At 48.5% G+C, this 20,503-nt stretch overlaps 1 protein-coding gene across 1 annotated transcript in view; it reads left to right on the top strand.

Moving 5' to 3' along the window:
• Nucleotides 1–350: 350 nt before the first annotated feature.
• Nucleotides 351–20,503, top strand: part of CLCF1 (cardiotrophin like cytokine factor 1) — a 35,595-nt gene continuing 15,442 nt past the window's right edge. Inside the window, exon 1 of the mRNA XM_067532002.1 lies at nt 351–463. Within this exon, the coding sequence (XP_067388103.1) occupies nt 436–463 (28 nt within the window). The 5' untranslated portion in view covers nt 351–435. The remainder of the gene's footprint in view (nt 464–20,503) is intronic.

Raw genomic sequence — 20,503 nt, 5'->3', positions numbered from 1 at the left:
CCTGGTTCTGCTTAACACTTGAATTTAAAAAAAAAAAAAAAAAAAAAAAGCAAGCAGCTTGGAGAGAGGGTGTATGCAATTTTTTTTATTCTTGCATTCCTGGACACCAATCAAAAGAGCAAATCAAGGGAGGTGGAAAGGGGGAGAGAGCGAGAGCAGAGAGCATGTTTAAAACTTTGCACACACACACACCAAAAAAAATATCCGAGACAGCTTTTTCCACCTAACACCCAAGCAAACACAAACCAAAACAAATAGGGAAGAGAAAAAAGAGAGAGAGAGAGACAGGGCAGAACGGATCAGGGAGAAAGGGAGGCTTCGCCATTCGCTTGGGGCTTTGGGTTTAGAGTAATAACTAACCAAAAAGTTTGTTTTCTATTGAACAAATTCTGCAACCTTCCTTCCCCCACCCCAACCCCACAATCTGAGTCTACTATGCTATATGTTGCTGGGGAGATTTCAGGTAAGACCAAAGTGTCTCTACTATTTTGGCAGGGGATGGGGGTGTAGGGGCGGGGGTCTCCCTGTGCGTGTCGTGTTTTTCTTTTCTGAACCGCTGCTGATTCTAATTTGATTTGATTAAAACGTCTGTCTGGCTTTGTGATTGATTTAAGACTCCCCCCCCCTTTTTTTTTTCTTTGCTTTCTCCCGTTCTCTCTTTTCCATGCATGTTTGTGATTAATGGGGGGGAAATGCCGCTTAGCACGGAGAATTAAAGTCCGGGACTGACAGAGAGAAGAGGAAAATGAAAGTCACTAGGACTTAGAGCAGAAATTTTTTTTGTTCCTTCCCATGGCTTGATTTAAGCACTTGCACCACAAAAAGAGAAAGGGGTTTGTTGCTAAATAGATTGCATTTTTTTTAAAGGACATTGAAGTTAGGTCTCAGGGACACTAAGGAAATGCCCCTCTTTGAAAGGCATACACTCCCCCTTCAAAATTCTCCAGAGCTTTTCTTGGTTGTGAAGGGCTTTTTTTTTTTTTTTTTTTTTGGTTAATGTCTGAAGTTTTAAAATTTTCAACCTAGTTAAAAAAGTGCCTCTTGGTTTGTGTTACTTTGTGAGGGAGCAAAAAATGTTGTCGGGGAAAGGAACAGCCCCAGAGCATGGAGGGTGTAATTTGTATAAGCAGTAAGGGTTTTGTGTTTTGCAGACTACATTGCAGGCTTTCTGGGAAAGAGGTTGCCATTAAAATAAAATAAAATTGTAAAAACAACCCTTAAAAGGTCAAAATTTTGACTTTCCTGGACTTGCTTTTTTGACAATTGTGCTGCTAGGTTTGGTGCATGGGATGAGGCGAGATTCTCCTCCTTGGATGGAATCAGTTATTTGAAAAACAAAAAGTTTGTGTTCATTTTTTGTTCCAGACTCCGAAGGTGCTGGAGTGAGTCAGGAAGGGCATAGCAGGGAAAGTGGGGGAGAAGGGCCAGAAAGTGTGAGGACAGAAAGACTTAACGGATCTATCTATCTGTCTGTGTACAGACAGACACAGAATGAAACCCCAAGGCAGGATTTGCTCTTTCATATCTCTGAAGACTAAAAACCTGAATTCTCCATGCACAATCCCCAGAGAAACATGCTGTCTGTCTGTCTGTCTGGTTCGTAGCTGGCAAGGGCTGTTTCTTGGCTAAAAATGCAGAACAAGGAAAAGCTCTGGGTGGATTAAGGAGGGAAAGACAAGTTGAGAAATGGAAGGAGAACAATATACAGAGGAAGGGGAGATGGAGAAGGGCAAGTGTCAGCGAAATCCCACCTCGTCCCCATCCCATTCGGTCTCCCCAGGTACATGGTGCTGGGGGAGGTTGGAGTTTCTCTGTGTTTGGGGGGGAATGGGGAGAAGGGAAGGGAATGAGTCCTGGAATGAGCTGTGAAGCTCGGAGCTTCAAAGCCCCTCAGCTTTGTCACTCATCAGAAACACTTGGATCCTGACAGGAACCGATGTACCCAGCTCCTATTTGGCAGGCACTGTGAGGGCACAGCCTCTGCGCACATCTGGGCTGCATTAGCCACAAACCAAAAAAAGCCTCCAAAGGGAAATGCAGAGGGCTCTCCTTACGGGGCTGACTTTGGGGAGGATTTATTCTCTGCTAAGTGGCACATTTTTTCCATAAATTAAAGCCCTTCTCCTCTGTACCTGCACCTACACACACAAGACAGTGTTTCTCTCATGCACATGTGCGCGCACACAGAAAGGTGCAAACACACACACTGGCACACCCATGTACATACATAGGCACATGCGCGCACACACAGGCAAACTCCTCTAAAAACCACCCACTATATACACACACAGAAAATCTTTTTCTTTCACATATACCCGCACACAGAGGTGCACACAAATTCGCATGCGCAGGCAAACTCTCTCGCTCACACATACACATATGCCAACATAAACACAGGCAAACAGATGGAAACACATCAACTCCAATCCACATGCAAGGAGGGATCTGCAACAACACAAACAGAAAATACAGGCTGCATCTGCAGTTATTCAGCATCTGGGCAAGTATTAGTGTAAGCAGGACTCTGGCATTTTAGCACCATGTCACCAAGGTCTGTATGTGTGTGTGTGTGCTACCTGCACGAGTGCATGTGCCTTATTCAGGGCCCGGCTTCAGGACAGTGACCTGGTGAAGCTGGAGCCCTGACCACACTCATGCTTGCTCCATTGCTATCCCCAGTGCAGCTGCACGGAGGTTGAGAACCAGACACTAAATTTGCTCAAGGGGGAACTTACCCATGCCAATGTTGAGCCTGACCCCACTGAAATCAATAGCACGACTGGTCTGCAAACTGGCCGTGGGTGAGTGAGTGGGGCACGTGGCAGGTGCGATGCCACCTTCTGTCTTTGGAACCATCAGAGAGACAAGGGACCTTCTTGTGGAGGGTCTAACTAGCAGAGATGCTTGAGAAATGGCTTAGAGAGTGCAGGTCTTGATCACTGTTAAAGTCTGGGTCCCAGCCACACATGCAGGTGGGCTACTCCAGACTGGCACAGTTTATGTCTCTGCACAACATGCTCCCCTGAGCACACATTCTGACATGCTCTCACTCGCACGCTCATGCACGTACACACACGCTCACATGAGCATACACACTGACATGCTGCCACTTGCAAACTCAGGACTGCACACACACTCGCATAAGCACACATGCGGACATGCACACACTCACATGCTCTTGCTCACATATACATGCTTGCATGAGCATGCACACATGGTATGACTCACATGCTCATGCATCTGCACACATGCTGACATGCTCCCACTTGCATTCTCATCCACGCACACACACTGACATGCTCCCACTCATACACTCATGTATGTACACACACACTCGCATGTGCACACGGGCTGACTTGCCCCCACTCATGCCCTCATACATGTGCACATGTGCACACACTCTAACATGCTTCCACTCACGTGCTCGCACATGTGGACCCGCTTACATGAGCACACATGCTGACATTTGCATGCTCATGCATGTGCACATACTCACATGAGCTTGCACACACCTCTGAATGCTCACTCACTCATGCACACACACAGGCACACATTTCCTGTACCTACCAAAACACCTGCCTTAGTTTTGCCACTGGCAGTGTAGCGATTGGGGGACACTAGAGGTATGTCTACACTGCAAAGTGTACCTGGGTCTGGGTTTACCAAGCCTGTTTGCGTTTGTCCACACTGCAGAGCTGCACACACCCCATTCCCGTGTAGCCATGTCTACACTGGCACTGCATTTACACAGGTTTGGCGCTATGATTTCTGGGGCATATCCCACGGTTCTTAGTGCTTCATTAACTTGAGCCGTTTTAGGACTTGGTTTGCGGTGAGCTTCTCTTCACATATAGGAGCCTGTCTTCACTGCAGAGTTAACTCAAGTCCTGTCCACACACAAAACCCCTTCACTGAGTGTGGTGGTGCTTTCAGCTCGAGCTGGCTGACTGGTCAGTGTGTATAGGTTAGACTTGAGTTAACCCAACTTGTCAGCTGCTAACAGGGCCACTCTGTGCGACTGAAGTGTTATTTTGCAATGTGGCTGCTCTCACTTGAACTAGGCTAAGTCAAGAAGAGTTCACTCCAGTGTAGATAACTGTGGTTAATTCTGCAGTCATGTAGCCAGGTTAGCTTTACTGGTGGCAGTGGGGATGTTTCTGTGGTTTCTGTGGTTGGCTTGTTTACTAAATTCCTTTGGATGGCTTTCTCCTCTCCTCTCTCATCCTCAGACTGGCATGTGAGGCAGGGATTGTGCCCTAATGTTGGATTCAGGATGTCTGGGTTGTCTTCTATTCACTAGGCCCTAGAGCAGGTCCCCTCCCCTCTCTGGACCTCAGCGTCCCCCCGTGAAGATAGTGAACATGCCCCTTGGCATAGGGCAGCTGGGAGGATTTGGCCCCTGCATGTGAGACATTTTGAGCTCCTCAGGTGCCAGGTACAGGCCAAGGGCTCTAGTGAATGTTAGCTGGGAAAGTCTGGTAGCCCTTCTCAGGAGGATCCCATTGATTCATGGTTTGGGGGCATGATATGATCAGGCCTGATTGCTAGGCTCCCTTTCCCTTGGCATCCCCACTGCCTATCTGTGTGGCTTCCCCTCTACTCTGGCCACTCAGGGGCATCTACCACAGTGCTATCTGGCATCAGGCCTGGCCCATATGTTTCAGAGCCATCAAGTGATGCTTCAGGCACTGGCTGTGACCTGCCCAAGGCGCAGGTTAAACATGAGCAGTTTGGATTGGGCAGGGACCATGCTGAGGCAAGGAATGAGGGCAAAGGTGTAGAGTGTTGGGGCACAGGCGGCAGAGGAAGAGAAGTATTGCCAGCAAAGAGTTATTGTCCTAGTGTAGGCACGCTGCAGGCGTGTGTATGTGTGCGTGTGCATCTATCTGTGACTCAGCGTGTGGGTGTGTGTCTCAATCAGTTTGTGTGGGTGTGTGTCTCTGCGACTTGTATGTGTCTCAATCACAGTTTGTGTGTGTTTGTATCACTGTGTGTCTCCGTGTGGGTGAGGCAGAGAGCGAGCGAGCTAGGAAGTGCCTTTCCTCGGGCTCACGGGTCTGGATGGAATTAGGGGCCTGCGCACCCATGTTAAACAAGTTTGTTTCCATCATGTTCCTGGCTGGAGCCGGTGATGGGAAATCCAGGCCCAGCTAATTACGGGCCTCGCTGGAGTCTCCTGTGCTCTGATATATTTATAAACATATAGAGGAGACAGGATGTAAACAATCAGTGCGGGCTCCGAATGTATCGACGGGCGTGTGCGCGAGACAGAGGGGGGGCATGAGGCACAGGGGGAAGAGGGAAAGGAGGGGCGTAGAGTAACCTCACTCTCAGACACTAATTCACACCCACACGTTCATTCACTCACTCTCGCTCACACAGGCATAGAGGAATGTACTGTATACGAAGATAGGAACTAGAAAATGCAAAAAAACCAACCCAGCAACCCAACCCTCACTCCAACCTATCTGAACCTACAAAGGCCAGACATATGAAATGTGAATGAGGCCCCTGCAGACACACCGATTCTACCGGAATCTCTCCCTGCATGACCATGCAGTATTGGGCAATTGCAAACAGAACGTGTGGGGGACTTCTCCTACAAAACTGTGCCACTGCTCTCCGTCCTGATCTGAGGAACCCTTTGCTATCCCAGCCCTGGGCTCCCCCCCACACAGAGCGCTGCTGATGCCCCTATATTCCAGCTACCAGACCCTCTGCTATCCCATCCCTGGACTTCTGCCACACATACACCCAGTCCCAGCTGTGTTAGTGCCCATGAGTACCAATCCGCAGCCCCCCTAATAATCTAGTCTTGGGCTCTCCACACACACACAGCTCTGCCAATACTCCTCAATCCCAGCATGCAGCCAGGAAATTAAGAGCTATTATGATATCTTCAGGGATTTCCCCAGGGAGGCGTCATGGCCATGGGGGGTGGAACGGGATTCCCTGCAAGAGTGTCATAGCTACAGGAGGCAGAGGGATACCTGTGGGAATTCCCTGTGTGTGTGGTGATGATGGGCAGTGGAGTGGTGTGAGCTGTGTGAAGGATCCGAAGAGTTAACTCTCGTCACATGACAGGGTCAGTAGCCAGTTACTGCAGTGGTTGCTGTTGCATCTGGCTGTGAGTCCATGTTTTGTTTATTGAAAATTAAATAAAATATGTCAGCCAAAAATAACAATCAGACACACTTAGCCCATTTATAACACTCCACATTGAAACACCTGGGCTGGAGGTCAGGCGAGATAGCCTCAACCCCAGGGAGATGAGAGGACTACTCAGCCTTCTGTCAGTAAATGCCATCTCTCAGCCTAGCCAGCTTCTAATTACATGGCCACTTCTTTATTATTTCCGTTGCAGTACCACCAATCAGGACCCCAGTCAGCTATCAGGGCCCCATTGTGCTAGATGCTATACCGACAAGTAACACAAAGGGTATATCCACATAGCTTCCCAAGTACAACCCCATCCAAGGTCCTGGGTATGTACTGGAGTTGGGTGGCTAGCACAAACTGCCACCTGTGGCCACACTGCTATTTTTAGCATGCTTGCTCGAAAAGGGCTAGCATGTACGTATCTAGCTGGGATGGGAATTATACCTCCAAGCTGCTCTAGATGGTCATTGCCTTATCACTAACAAATTAAGATACAGACAATATGCAGCGTGTGAATAAACAGTTGTAGGGGGCAAAGTAATCACAGAGACAGGGCTTTCAATAGAGACTGGGGCATTTTCCTACAAGATGAGAGAGATATTCAGTGAAACTGAAAGGCACAAATTGAAAACTGATCAAAGAAACTACTTTTTCACACAGTGCACACTTAGCCTGTGGATCTCACTGCCACAAGATCTCCTTGAGCAGGACTCAAAACTTATCAGGCATTTAGACAGATCAGAATATCCAGAATGTACTGTAATAGATACTTAAAAAATGCTCATGAGTCTTGTAAAGGATATAAAGCCTCCAGCTCGGTGACATGACCTGTTTCCTAAATGCTTGACAGTGCTGTAAAATCACACCTTTAGTTGCATCACTGCAACTGAGGCTTAAGAGGAGACTTTCCTGGGGGTTGATTATCCTGTAACTCCCCACTGAAGGCATCCCTCCTCAGAAGCAGCTACTGGCCACTGCTGGAGATAGGATACTGGTCTAGATAGGCCACTGATCCAACATGGCAACTCCTGTTGACATAAGTCATCAATCACAGAAGCATCAGTGGTCACAAGTGTCCATTAGCTTAGCCAATGCTGGAAGAAAGTGATGCGTAGGCATCATGGCAGAGTAGGTTCTAAGGAGGGATCCCGCAAAGGACATGGTGATTGCTTTAGGAATTTTGATGGGGAGCCCTTCCTATGCCAAGGGGAGAAGTGTTGGGAAAAGAGACATTCAGACAATCAAAATTGGCAATTCCCTGGTGCCAGAGCAAAGGCAGGGATAAACCTTGCGATAAGAAATTCAATAGGAGAGGTGGACTGGGGCTGAGTGATGGACAACAGTAAGGGCAAGAAGCTTGTGTTTGAAGTATTGAAGAAAGGGGAGCTAGTGATGGACACAGAAGTGGGCAAAAGGGCCAAAACAAAAGGCTAGGAAGATGAGCCTATTGGCAACATTTTGGATTAATGTGATGGTGAGCAAGGCAGGAGGCACTGAGGCCAAGAGAGAATTACAGTAATCAAGGTGTAAGAGGTAAAAAGTTTGAACAAGAACTTAGGCAGCCTATACAGGGAAAAAAGACTGCTTCTTTGAGATGTTGTAGGGGGAGAAGTGGCAAGATTGAGACATGGCCTGGATGTGTGGGTCCAGGGTGAGTCCTGGAAGAATCTGGAATGATGAATATGAATGAAAGAGGATGGTTGTGTTGTCCACCAAGATAGAAAAAGGAAGAGGTGTTTGGGAAGTAGATCAGGAGCCCTGTTTAGGTCATGTTAAGTTTGATTTGCTGGCTGGTTATCCAAAAGGAGATGTCAGAAAGATAGGATGGATGGAGACAGGTCTGGGTTAGGAAATAGGTTGTGAGTCATCATCATCAAGATGGTTGTAAAAGCCTTCTTTGTCAATAAGATCATTCAGAGGTCAGGGAAAAGGAGAAGAGGAGGGAATCAAGGACAGAACCAGAAGCCACTGAAAGAGGGAGAGAGGGAGGGGAAGCCACTGAATGAGACACTGACAGGACGTTCTGAATATAGAAGGAGAACAGGAGAGGACAGAGTCACAAAAGCCCAGGGACGATAAGATAAGGAGAAAAGCAGAGCTGACAATATCCAAGGCAGCTGATAGATCTAGGAAGAGGAAGCCGGAGTGGAGGACCTGAAAATTGGTGATGAAGAGTTTGTTAGAGATCTTAATGAGAGCTATTTCAGTGATGGGGGAGGGAGTCTAGAATGGAGGGGAAGGAGAAGAACTTAAAACTGTGGGTGTAGACAGCATGCCCAATGTGTTTGGAGATGAAGGGGCGAAGGGAGAGGTAGGGTCAAGGCTGGGGCTTTTGTAGTAGGGGAGACCAATAATGCATATTTGTATTGTGAGGGGAAGGAGCTGGGGAGAGCGAGAGGTTGAGGGCAGGCATTAGAGTAGTGCTGAAGGGGGTGAGGACGCTGGATGCAGTGAGGTCTCTGGGGCTGAGAGTGGGAAAGAGGAAGGAGAGTGTGATAGGGGAGGGATGGTTGGGGATTAGTTTTTCCTTTGAGTTTTTCATGTGTTCTTCTTCTCAGAATTGCTTGTTCCGTGGTGGCCTGTTTAGCCACTGCTGGAGATCTGCCCCGGGAGGCTGTGTTTGCTACTCCAGGTGTTTTTCATCGTTAGTGACTGAGTGGGCATGCATTACTTTTGTCAGCACTCAGGAGCTGACAGCATTTGGATGTGTGGAGGAGAGGACATCAACAGTGAGCCGGTGTCTCCTTGGTTTTGTTTAAATGCTTCCTGTCAGACTGGCCCTCAGGGTGGTTATGCCGTTAGTGTGGACGGTGGAACTGTTGCCTTGGTACATTACTAACTACTTTCTGTTTGGAGTCTAATGTTCACTCCCACTTGCAATAGGGGTCACTGTTTGGAAGCCTGTCGTCGTGTTTTCTGTCTCTGGCTCACAAAGCTCATTAGATGCTGCCCCTGAGGCATCTGTCCTTCTGCCCATGAGTCTCTGACCTGGTAATCCTTATGAAGCTTTCAGAAGTGAGTTGGCGTAGTCTAACAGTGCTAAGTACAGATCCCTTACATCTGCCAGGGGATTTCTTAAATCACATCCTTTGCTATTTGTATTGACTTTTCAGCTAACCCCTTTGACTAAGGTAAGGGCTTGAACTGAGAATCCAAGAAAATTTCTGAAAGAAGCCACTCATGAATTGTGGGCCATCCTCTGTTGTTAACTCATCTGAACCTTATGGTGTGCAAAGGGCAATTTACGGTGATTGATGACATAGTTTCTCAATGTGTTGTGCAACAGTTCAGTTAAGAAAATAACTCACTAGGAATCCACTAATAAGAAGTAATCTTTCCCTGTTAGGTTCAACTAGAATTGCACCAACTTTGGAGTTCAGGAATTTCTTGTGGTTTCAGTTCTTTTGCATTCTGTTTCCTGTATTGATTGCAGTCTTCAAGCTCAGATATGTTCTCTTTAATGACAGTATTCATGCCTGGGTACTGTAAGTCATCTTGGTCTCTATTCTTACGTGGTTTGATAGCCAGATAAGTACTGTGGAAGATGTTTTGTATTTGTGATCTGACGCTTATGACATGATGTCATTTGGACAGAATGCCATCAGATATAGCCAGTCCCTCTCTGTTTGCAATAAGTTTTTATGCTTGGAGGTGCTTGGCCTTTTTCCATTGACCATCCGTCTTGAATTCTTCTCTTCTGTTCTCATGAGATTGGATCATTTGGTGGTTCTCATTGGAACTTTTGTTTCGGAAATGAATATTTACTTCAAACTTCTTTTCCTGTAGCTCTTTGCTTTCACTGTTGATAGGTGTTTGAAAGTGTGTCTAAAGGTCCTTGCTAGGTCTACATTTCACACTCAATGAATTCCCTTGTAATTTCATAATCACTGTCTGAAGCCTAGATGTTGCTTTGCACAGTGGTTTTGGTAATGTGGCTTTTAACAGCTTATGGTCTTTTTCAACCTCAATAGATTTCTGCCCATAAACATATTCATGATACAGCTCACAACCATGCACAACTGCAGCATTTCCACTTCAGTCTGAGCATAGTTTTGTTGGATTTTAGCCCGTGCTTTGGCTGCATCTGTTACTGAGTGATCATTGGGCAGAAGGGCAGCCCCTGTCCCATGAGCGTTGATGTCATCTGAGAACTTAGCCTCTTTATTAATTTCAAAATATTTCAGTACCAGTACTTTGGTGATAACACTTTTTAATTCCCAAAAGTTTTTTTCTCTTGCCACTCACATCCCAGTGCTGTTCAGAACTGTCCTCCACCAGCATTCTGAGTAAAGCCCCTAAGTGCGACAAATGAAAGATCAGTTTGTTTAGCTATGCTGACACAACCATAAATCTATGTAAGACGTCCTTGTCTGGGGCGGGGGTGGGGGCGGGGGCAGGAGGGGTTTTTCTATTTGTCCAATCACCTCCATCTTTCCTGGGCTCAGTTGAATTCCTTTATCACGCAGTATGTGTCCTAAATAACACATCTCATTCACCCCAATCTGGCATTTCTCCTTTCCAATGCTATGACCCACTGCAGAAAGTGTCACATCCTGTTGTTTTGTTGATCATTTTCAACCAAACTTAGCAGATCATTGACTAATACTTCCACTCTATCCAGCTCCTCCAAGATCCAGGATACAAGGCAATGCTGAAAGACATTGTTTGAACATATGTCTACCAAAATGGAAGTCGGACGTTCAGTGTTTTGCACTTTCTCTGCCGAGTTGAACTTGCCAAAATGCTTGGCTTGTCTCCAAAAGTGAATTATTATTACATTTTGAAGTCTAGACATGAGCTCCTCAACTGTCCTCATGGGGAAGCATTAACATTTGGTGGCCTTATCCAAAACTTTTGGATCTATTCAAATCCTCAGTATGTTTGAATGTGTCATGGCGACCACACTGTTAGCCCAATAGTACCTAACTTAACCATCTGGCCAAGTTAAGTTTTTATGTTATCTCTCAATGCTAATGGGACTTGACTTGATGCATGTAGTTTTGGTGGCAGACTGGGATCTATATCAGCATGACGTATAATATCCTTAAATGCATCCCAGTCCATTAAACAGTTCATTAAACTCTTTAATATCTTTTGCATCCTGTTCTGTAGACAAGTTATACACCTGTTTGATCATCTGTATTTGCAGCCAGCTCCTTAACCTAAGCATGTATGAGGTTCCTGTCCCATTATTTCTGAGTGGTATCTGTTCTTAACAATGCCAGTAGGGCTTTGCCACATGGGTTCATTTTGCGCCTGCTTTATGAATCAAGTTGTATTTCCTGTATTAACATTGGGCAATCACTAATCATTTTGCATATGGATTATCTTGGCTCTGCTCCAGGGTCAGTTTTGAAATTCACTTGTTCTTTTATTTCTAATGTTGCAAGGCAATCTGCCGTGAAACCTTGTTTTGTAAATATATTAAGCCCCTCAACAAAGAACTCTTGTTACTACATCATCAAATAGTCAAACAGATAAATTAAACAGTAATAAGTCACCAGTACCAGATGGTATTCACCCAAGATTTCTGAAAGAACTCAAATATGAAATTGCACAACTACTAACTGTGGTATGTAAACTATTACTTAAATCAGCCTGTGTACCGGATGACTGGAGGATGGCTAATGTAATGATAATTTTTTAAAAGAGCTCCTGAGGCAATCCTGGCAATTACAGACTGGTAAGATTAACTTCACTACAAGGCAAATTGGTTGAAACTATAGTAAAAAGTAGAATTATCAGACATATAAATGAACACTGAATGTTGGGGAGAGTCACCATGGCTTTTGTAAAGGGAAATCATGCTTCATCAATCTATTAGAATTTTTTGAGGGTGTCAACAAACATGTGGACAAGGGTGATCAAGTGGGTATAATGTACTGGGACTGTCAGAAAGCCTTTGACAAGGTCCCTTACTAAAGGCTCTTTAACAAAATAAACAGTCGTGATAAGAGGGAAGATTCTCTCATGGAATCTCAGTAACTGGTTAAAAGATAGGAAACAAAGGGTAGGAATAAATGGTCGGTTTTCACTTGGAGAGAGGTAAATAATGGGGACCCCCAAGGATCTGTACTGACACCAGTGCTGTTTAACATATTCATAAATGATCTGGGAAAAAGGGTAAACATGAGGTGACAAAGTGTGCAGACAATACAACATTACTCAAGGTAGTTAAGTCCAAAGCAGACTTTGAGTTACAAAGGGATCTCACAAAACTGGCTGACTAGGCAATAAAATGGCAGATAAAATTCAATGTTGATAAATGCAAAGTAATGCACATTGGAAAACATAATCCCAACTACATACATACAAAATGATGGGGTCTAAATTAGCTGTTACGACTCAAGAAAGAGATCTTGCAGTCACTGTGGATAGTTCTCTGAAAACATATGTTCAGTGTGCAGCAGCAGTCAAAAAAGCCAACAGAATGTCAGGAACCATTAGGAAAGAGATAGCTAATAAAACAAAAAATATCATAATGCCACTATATAAATTCATGGTACTGCCTCACCTTGAATACAGTCTGCAGGTCTGGCTGCCCTCTCAAAAAAGGTAGATTAGAAATGGAAAAGGAACAGACAAGAACAACAAAAATGATTATGGATATGGAACAGTTTCCATACAAGGAGAGATTAAAAAGACTGGGACTTTTCATCTTAGAAAAGAGATAACTAAGGCGGGATATGATAGAGGTCTATAAAATCATGAAAGGTGTGGGAAAAGTGAATAATGAAGTGTTACCAATCTCTTCACATAACACAAGAACCAAGGGTCACCCAATGAAATTAATAGGCCTCAGGTTTAAAACAAACATAAGGAAGCATTTGTTCACACAACGCACAGTCAACTTGTAGAACTTGTCATGAGATGTTGTGAAGTTCAAAAATATAATAGTATTCAAAAAAGAATTAGGTAACCTAATGGAAGATAGGTGTATCATTGACTATTAGCCAAAATGGTCAGGGATGCAACCCCATGCTCTGCGTTTCCCTACATCTGGGGACTGGATCACCAGGGGAATTGCTCACTTGATAATTGCCTTGTTCATTAATTACCTTTGAAGCACCTGGCACTGGTTGGCCACTGTCTGCAGATAGGATAATGGGCTAGATGGGCCATTGGTTTGATCCAGTATGGCCATTCTTATGACCATGGTTTTGTCCTCAAGATGTATGTTCAATCTCACTCCGCATGATCTATGAAGTTATTCTGTGTGACTTTCCTGTATAGACAAGGCCTAGCTCTTACTCTTTCTCCCCACTGTATGTTCATTCCTCATCTATCTCATTCCTCTCTCTGTTCCCTGTCCCTCTATGCCTGACCCTGCACCCCTCTGCCATCTCTCTTCCTCTCGCCTGCCGCGACGCAGCTTACCTCAGAACTGAAAAATCCCTGGAAAGCACAGCCATTGTCTGGTTAATTTCAAAAGCCGTTTTCTGCACAGCCATGAAACCTTTATTATTTATACAAATGAGCCTCCCCTTTCTAAGAGCAAGAGACTCCAGGGGCCCCCCCCACACACATGGTCACTTCCAACTTTTCCTGCTCTCTCAACCTGGAACATGCTCAGGGGTAACAAGCAGATGCAGAGACAACCATGATATGTAACCCTAACTCCAGGCAACCCCCTAACTCCAACCCCACCCGATTACAGACCTCCATCCTAAATCCAATTGACACTCAAGCCCCTGCCTATAGCCTAATCTAACCCCCACCACATCCTAACCCCAACCAGTCCCCTAATGTTCCCTGATGCTTACCAATACCTAAGTCCCTAACCACAACACCCAAATTCTAGCTGTCACCCCAGCTCACACCTTAGCTCTCAGCTGGCCCCAACCCACAGCCTAATGCTAACCTACTCCTGAGCCCAACTCATGCCTGGACCTCATCCTATCTCTCAACTAATGCCTCACCCTAAGCCTCACCCTGATTCCTTCCAACCCACATGCTAACTGCAACCAGTGCCCTGACCCTTACCCCAACTGCGAACACAACCCTAATCTCACCCTAACTCCGACCTCAATCACACCCTAGCCCCTCACATTCCCCTACTCCCCAACTCCCTCCAACCAGTAACACACTAAACCTTGCCCCAGCCGATATCCTAACCCTTAACCAGAAATCCAACAAACACTTTCACTGAAACCCCAACCCTAATCACCCTGATGCTCACTCTAATGCTTCCCTACACCCTATGCACAACCAACAGCTTCATCTGCACCCTAACAGTCACCTACACCCAGCCCTCCATGCTTCTCTACACTGTAAACCCAACCAATAGCTTCATCTGTTCCCTAACACTTACTTACACTCGGGCCCTCCCCCAGTACTTCCCTACATCCTAAACCCAGCCAACAGCTTCATCTGTTCCCTAACACTTACCTACGCCCAGTCACCCAGTGCTTCCCTACACCGCAAACCCAGCCAACAGCTTCATCTGTTCCCTAACACTCACTCCTATAATCCAAACCTGAGCATGTCACCCAAACCTCTTCTTAACGCCAGCCCCAAGCATAATGCCATCCCTCCCACAAGCCCTAAGCCTATCCCTGCCCCCTTCGGCATAGTGCTGCAGCCTGGCCCCGGAGGGCCTCTAGGGTTATGTCTACACTGCAATTAAAAACTACAGCTGGCTCGTGCCAGTTGACTCGGCTCACCGGGTTCAGGCTAAGGGGCTGTTTAATTGCGCTGTAGACGTTCAGGCTTGGGCTGGAGCACAGCATCTAGGACCCTGCAAGGTGGGTGGGTCCCAGAGTCAGATTGCAGCCTGAGCCAGAATGTCTACACTGCAATTAACCAGCCTCTTAGCTCTAGCCCTGAGCTGGAATCAGCTGGCATGGGCCAGTTGCCAGTGTCTAATTGCAGTGTAGACATATCCTAGAAGTGCTTTGGATGGGTGGTGTGACCCTCGGTGCAGGAGCTCCTCTCCTCCCCCTCTTGCTCATTCTTCTGTTTTACTGCCTTGACTCTTTCTCTCCCCTTCCCTCTCTCTCCATCCTCCTCACCAGCTCTTTCTCCTTCCATCTCACCGTGTCTGTATCTGGGTTGGAAGGCAGCAGGTGTAAATGTAGTTCTCATTGTCCCAGCCCCGTCTGCACAGCCCTCCCTCATGCAATGAGCAGGGAAACGTGTCAAAATGGGCCATAAAGTTCTGTGCTGTGGCTCACACCACCACGGGCTGGGCCAAAGCAAACACAGGAGGGAGGGAGAGTTAACAGCACTCCCCTCCCAGCACCCCCTACCGCACCAAAGCAAGCAGCTCCCCCGCACACACTTATACAGACAGCTTGCCTGTGCACTCCAGGGCCCACACCCCACCAGAGGAGCTCTCCCCTTCACCTCCAGGGGAAGCAGTCCCAGCACAAAACACCTTAACCCGTCTTCACTAGGGAAGAGCCCAGCCAAGCAATGTGGCTACATGGATGTGCTCACTCCCGGCCCAATGTCCTTAGTATAGAGGGAGCCTTGCTTTCCTCGCAGCTTCCAGTGCAGGATCCTGCCTCCCACATTTGGGGGCAGAGTTGGGATCCTGTGGGGGGAGCAGGGAGAGATGTGGGGTGAAGAGTTTTTCTGGGGAGAGCAGTGGGGGGGAGAGGGGGAGTCTCTGAGGCAGGGTCCCAGGAAGTGTAGCAGTGTGAGGGGGGAGTCTCACTGGGGCAAGGTAACATGGGGAAGCAGTGTGAGGGGGATCCCATTACAGAGCATGCAGAGCCAGATGGGCTGGTGCCAGGGGCAGGGAGAGTCCCTTCCCAGATGCCCACGTCATTGGAATTTGACTAGTGGTTTATTTCTTAATCTCTTTGCATCTTTGACTGAAATGTGACGTGAAAGGGTATCACATGGCTTCCCTCTGTAATAACTGGTACTTCCACAAGTGGGGCAGCCAAACCCTCCCATCCCAGCTTCTGGGGTACAGAAGAATTGCAGTACCAGGGGGGCTGTGAGTCAGGATTGAGGGGCATCTACCAAGTTACACTGGGAGGAGCCAAGAGCTGGGATGTCTGTGGGCCTATAGGTCAGGATTGAGGGGCATTGGCAGAGCTGTGCAGGGGTTGCCTTGGTCTGGGGTAGCTGTGGGGCTGTGAAACAGGATTGAGAGGCATTAGCAAAGTTGTGTGTGTCTGGAGTCTGGGCCTGGAATAGTTGGGGGGCTGTGAGTCAGAATTAAGGGACAGCAGCAGAGCTGCAGGAGAGGGGAGCAAAGGATCATGGGGCATCAGCATTTCTCTCCCCATCTTCCCTCCCCCCTCCCCCGCCCAACGGGAGATATGACGGGGAGATTCCTGGAGCCATGATGGGAAGTGGAGCCTGGGGAAGGCAGCTCCCCGGCTGCTGAGCGAGGTGCCAGTTGGATGGGAAATGTCTTGGAAACGAGACATGACCTTTATAAAACAACAGGCTAATTGGTTTGTCTTTCGTAACCTGCCCCTGACGTCAGGGAAGATGACGGGATCCCAGGCTGCGGTTTTCTGCAGGCCTCTGTAAAGGTCACTGCGGGCCCTCTCTGGATCAGGGTCTCCCCCCTGCCCCAGGGAAGCTCCCAGCCCCTTCACCTAGTCTGTAGCTCCCTAATCATCTTAGGGATAGCTCCCAACTCCTTTCCAAGTAGGGGTCTCCCCCTCAGCCCCGGGGGGAGGAGGGGGGGCAGAGTGGGGGGCTCCCAGCCTCTTCCTGAGTCCGGGTGCACCCCTTGACTCCAGGACAGCTCGCAGTCCTTTCCCAAGTCAGGATCACTCCCCTCCCCATCCATTGGACAGCTCTCAGCTCCTCCTCAGGGTGAGGTCTCCCCCCTTGCACCCTGATATGCCTCCAAAGTAAGGTTCTCCCCTCACTTCCTGGTAGGGTGCTCTGGCCATCCCTGAATAGGGGGTCCCCCCCAAGTAGTCTGGTATAATTCTCAGGCCTGCCTTGAATTGGAATATCCCCCCTTCTCAGTATTCTTCCTCGGGTCTCTCCATGCTGGGGTTTCTTCTTACCCCCCAATACAACTCCCAGCCCTTCCCCCAACTCAGGGTCCCTCCTTGTGCCTCACTATAACTCCTGGCCCTCCCAATTTGGGTTGCCCCTTTCACGCCCCAGTATGAGTTCTGGCCCCTCTCCGAGTCAGGCCCTGTCCCCAGCTACCCAGTATAACTTCTGACCCCTCTCAGCATTGACAAGACCTAACACAGTGTCCCCATTCTCTCCCAGAGGACCTTTCCCTGCCTCCTGCCCACCTCAGACTCCTGTGGATTCCATGTGTCACCTCATCCCATCACGCTCTACTGGGGTTCATCTCAGCCTGGCCTGGATGCCTCTCTCTGGGGGAATAGCAGGGGGCTGAAGCCAGGGCGAGGAAGCATATAATTGGCCTGTCCCCGCTGACACCTGCCTGCCCTGCGAGACCCTTCTCTATTTTCTCCATCTGCCCCAGAGAGACCCTCTTCCCTCATATTTCTTCCCCCATGGGACCCTGACCCAGAGAGATCCCCTTCCTCCGCACTGCTTCCCCTGTAAGACCCCACCACTCTGCACACTATGGGATCACGTTCAAAGGCCATTGCAGGAGATTCTGCCCCCTCCACCCCATTAATGAGGTCTGTTTAGTCTGTGGCTCCCTAATCACCTCGAGCTGGGCTGCTCTCTGTGCCTCTATAAACATCTGTCGGTATCAATCCATCCACGGGCCCAACCCCGTCCACCACCCCCTCTACCACCCACGTCCCACACACCCAGCCCTACACTGGGCTGACATGCAGCGAGCAGCTGCCAAAGGGGGCCTCGCCTCTGAACTCCAGCCGGTATCCCCCAGAGTCCCCTTTCTGGAGCTGGCCAACGTCTCCCTCTCTTCCCCCACTACAGAGTGTCTCCCAGCCCCAGTGTGAATGCCCCAGAGGTTCCCCTCTGTACAGATCTCAGCCCCCCCGACTCTAGAACAGGGCCTGAGGCCACTACCTACAGCTGGTCACAGGGAGCTCAAGGCTATTCCTCGCAACCCACCTCCAAGAACATCCTGCAGAGGGGCCTTTGCCTTTTAGTTAAAGATAAAATGGTTTATAGGAAAAGAGGGGGCTGCGGGTCAGAGTTGAGGGGCACCGGGCAAAGCTGTGGTGAGGGGAACCCAGGGCTGGGATAGCAGTGGCGGTGGGGCAGGGTTGAGGGGCATGGGCAAAGCTGTATGTGTGGGGAGTCCAGGGCTGGGATAGCAGGAGGCTGTGAGCTGGGACTGAGGCATCTGCAGAGCCTTGCAAGGTGCTAATGGAAGAACATGGGGCCTTCCTCACCGTAGACAGGGAATGAAGGGATGTTGAGATTAGGAAGGCAGCAGAATCTGCTGCAGCGTTAATAGTAGGTGACTCGGAGTACCCAAATATAACCCGCCCAGGCGGCCCGTCAGGACTAGCCTTGGAGAATGCTTTCTCGAGACCATATAAAGGATTGTTTCTGTGTCTCTCGTTCTGGAGCAGCTGGGAGGAGAGGCTGCTCTGGACTGAGTTCTGAGTAACCCAGCTGGGTCAGGTCAGGGAGTTGCTGGGGCACAGAGACTGCGCTGCTGTGTAATTGAGTCTGACATGCTGGCAGGACCAGTGCTGCCCGCAGCGGCCCCGTGAAAGCAAGTGGCCAGGAGTGGAGCAGAACAAAGGGGAGCGGAAGGGCGTGAATCCTTGGAAACAGCACCGAGGCTGCTGAGGGCTCCCCTGCCCAGAAGTAGAAGCACCAGCAACCACAGCAGCAGCCAGTGGGCAGGTACAAGAGCACAGGAAGGCCCAATCCTTAGGGATCGGGGTATCTGGGGGAGGGCAGCGGGGCCTGAGGACCCATTTCCAGAAGCCAGTTCCTATCCTTGCATCTCTACACAGTGTTGACTCTATTACACAGAGCAGAGTCAGCCTGTGGAACTGGATGTCAGCGAGGCCTAGAGCTCAGACTAAAGGATCGGATGTCTCTTAGGATTGTAAGAGCTTTTGCTGCTGCATTAGGCAGGGTGAATGTGTATAAGGGGCCTAAGCACACCTGCAAACCACTAAGGATTTGTCTAGATCAGGGAGAAAGGTCATGGTTAGGTCGGGACTAGTGAGCTACTTCCAGCTAGCCCTGTCCCACCTCCTTTACCAATCTAGACATAACCTAAACTTCCCCTTGGGCAGGTCCTCTGTGCATTCCCATTTGTGGGACCTACCGCCCCTGGTGTCCAGCTGTGGAACTGCCCAGAAAAGTCGTGTCCACAGGAAGGTGCATGTGATATCTCGTATGAGGGTGGTGTCATCTACTCTGTCTACCCCTGTCTGTGGTGGTGGCGAAGGACTGAGGCAGTGAGCTAAAGGAACTCAGGCTAGAGGCTCTCTAACTCTCGCTTGATCTTTCCTCATAAACAGCTGGCTTTTAGGGTAGTATAGGTGAGTCCAGTGGAGATAGCCCTTCCGTTGTCTCTCACTGAGGCAACGTTGGGCCCCACAACAACGTAAAGAGATGCATCTCTTGTCTGGCAATTATACTGGAGACCAATATCTGCATCTAGTGAAACCCATCGGGTAACAATGTATAGTCTGTCATGCCTTCATTCCCCACGACAGACAGCAGAGACACTGGAAGCTCCTCTGGCTTCTCCATGCCTGTAGCTTGATACTCCCATGGGCCTGCCAAGGTTACCAAGACCAGCCTCTGTGCTGCGGTCTTCTGACACAGAGACCAAATACACACGCTATCACTCCAGCCTCAGCACTGCCTTGAATCACAGGCTCAAGATCAGAATCTCCTCAGCCCTCTGCGGGGTGCGGATACCTCACTCGGTGTCACTGGGGCCTGTTCACTTTAAAGTGACAAACTTGGCACTGCCTACTAAGATCTCAATAGTCTTGACACTAATGCAGGAGGTGCCAGTCTCAACACCTACTCTGCACCGGGCACCATTACCCTCTTTGTCAACCCCAGACTTATTGTCCTACACAACAAACTAACCAACAGCAAACTCACCCCAAGGGTCACATAGTCACTCCTTTGTCACCTGGAGAGCTCATGATACCTCAGACATCAGTGCAAGAACAGTAGCACAGGAATGGCTCGCATCAGGTACTCCTTGTTGAGATACTCTGGCCTCACACCTGCATCCCCAGGGAAGATCAAAGACCTGCCTTCGAAGGCCTGAAGTTCTTCAATGACAGAACGGACAAGGCCTGGCCTCTTCCAAAGACAGGCTCCCTCGCAACACCAAGGGACACAGTCCCACAGGTGATACCACCCACCTCCAAAACCTGCTCCTGGCAAGCAACCTCAGCAGCACAGGAGTAGGGTTCTTCACCACACATCCTCACAGCCCCCAGCACCTGCCTCTAAACAGCAACTTAGATGGTACAGTCAA

The sequence above is a fragment of the Emydura macquarii genome, unplaced genomic scaffold, assembly GCF_026122565.2.
Source record: "Emydura macquarii macquarii isolate MOO-44397 ecotype Brisbane River unplaced genomic scaffold, CSIRO-AGI_Emac_v2 contig_3235, whole genome shotgun sequence".
NCBI lineage: Eukaryota > Metazoa > Chordata > Testudines > Chelidae > Emydura > Emydura macquarii.
Note: the sequence above shows the minus strand (reverse complement) of the source record. Positions and strands in the feature narration are given on the sequence as shown.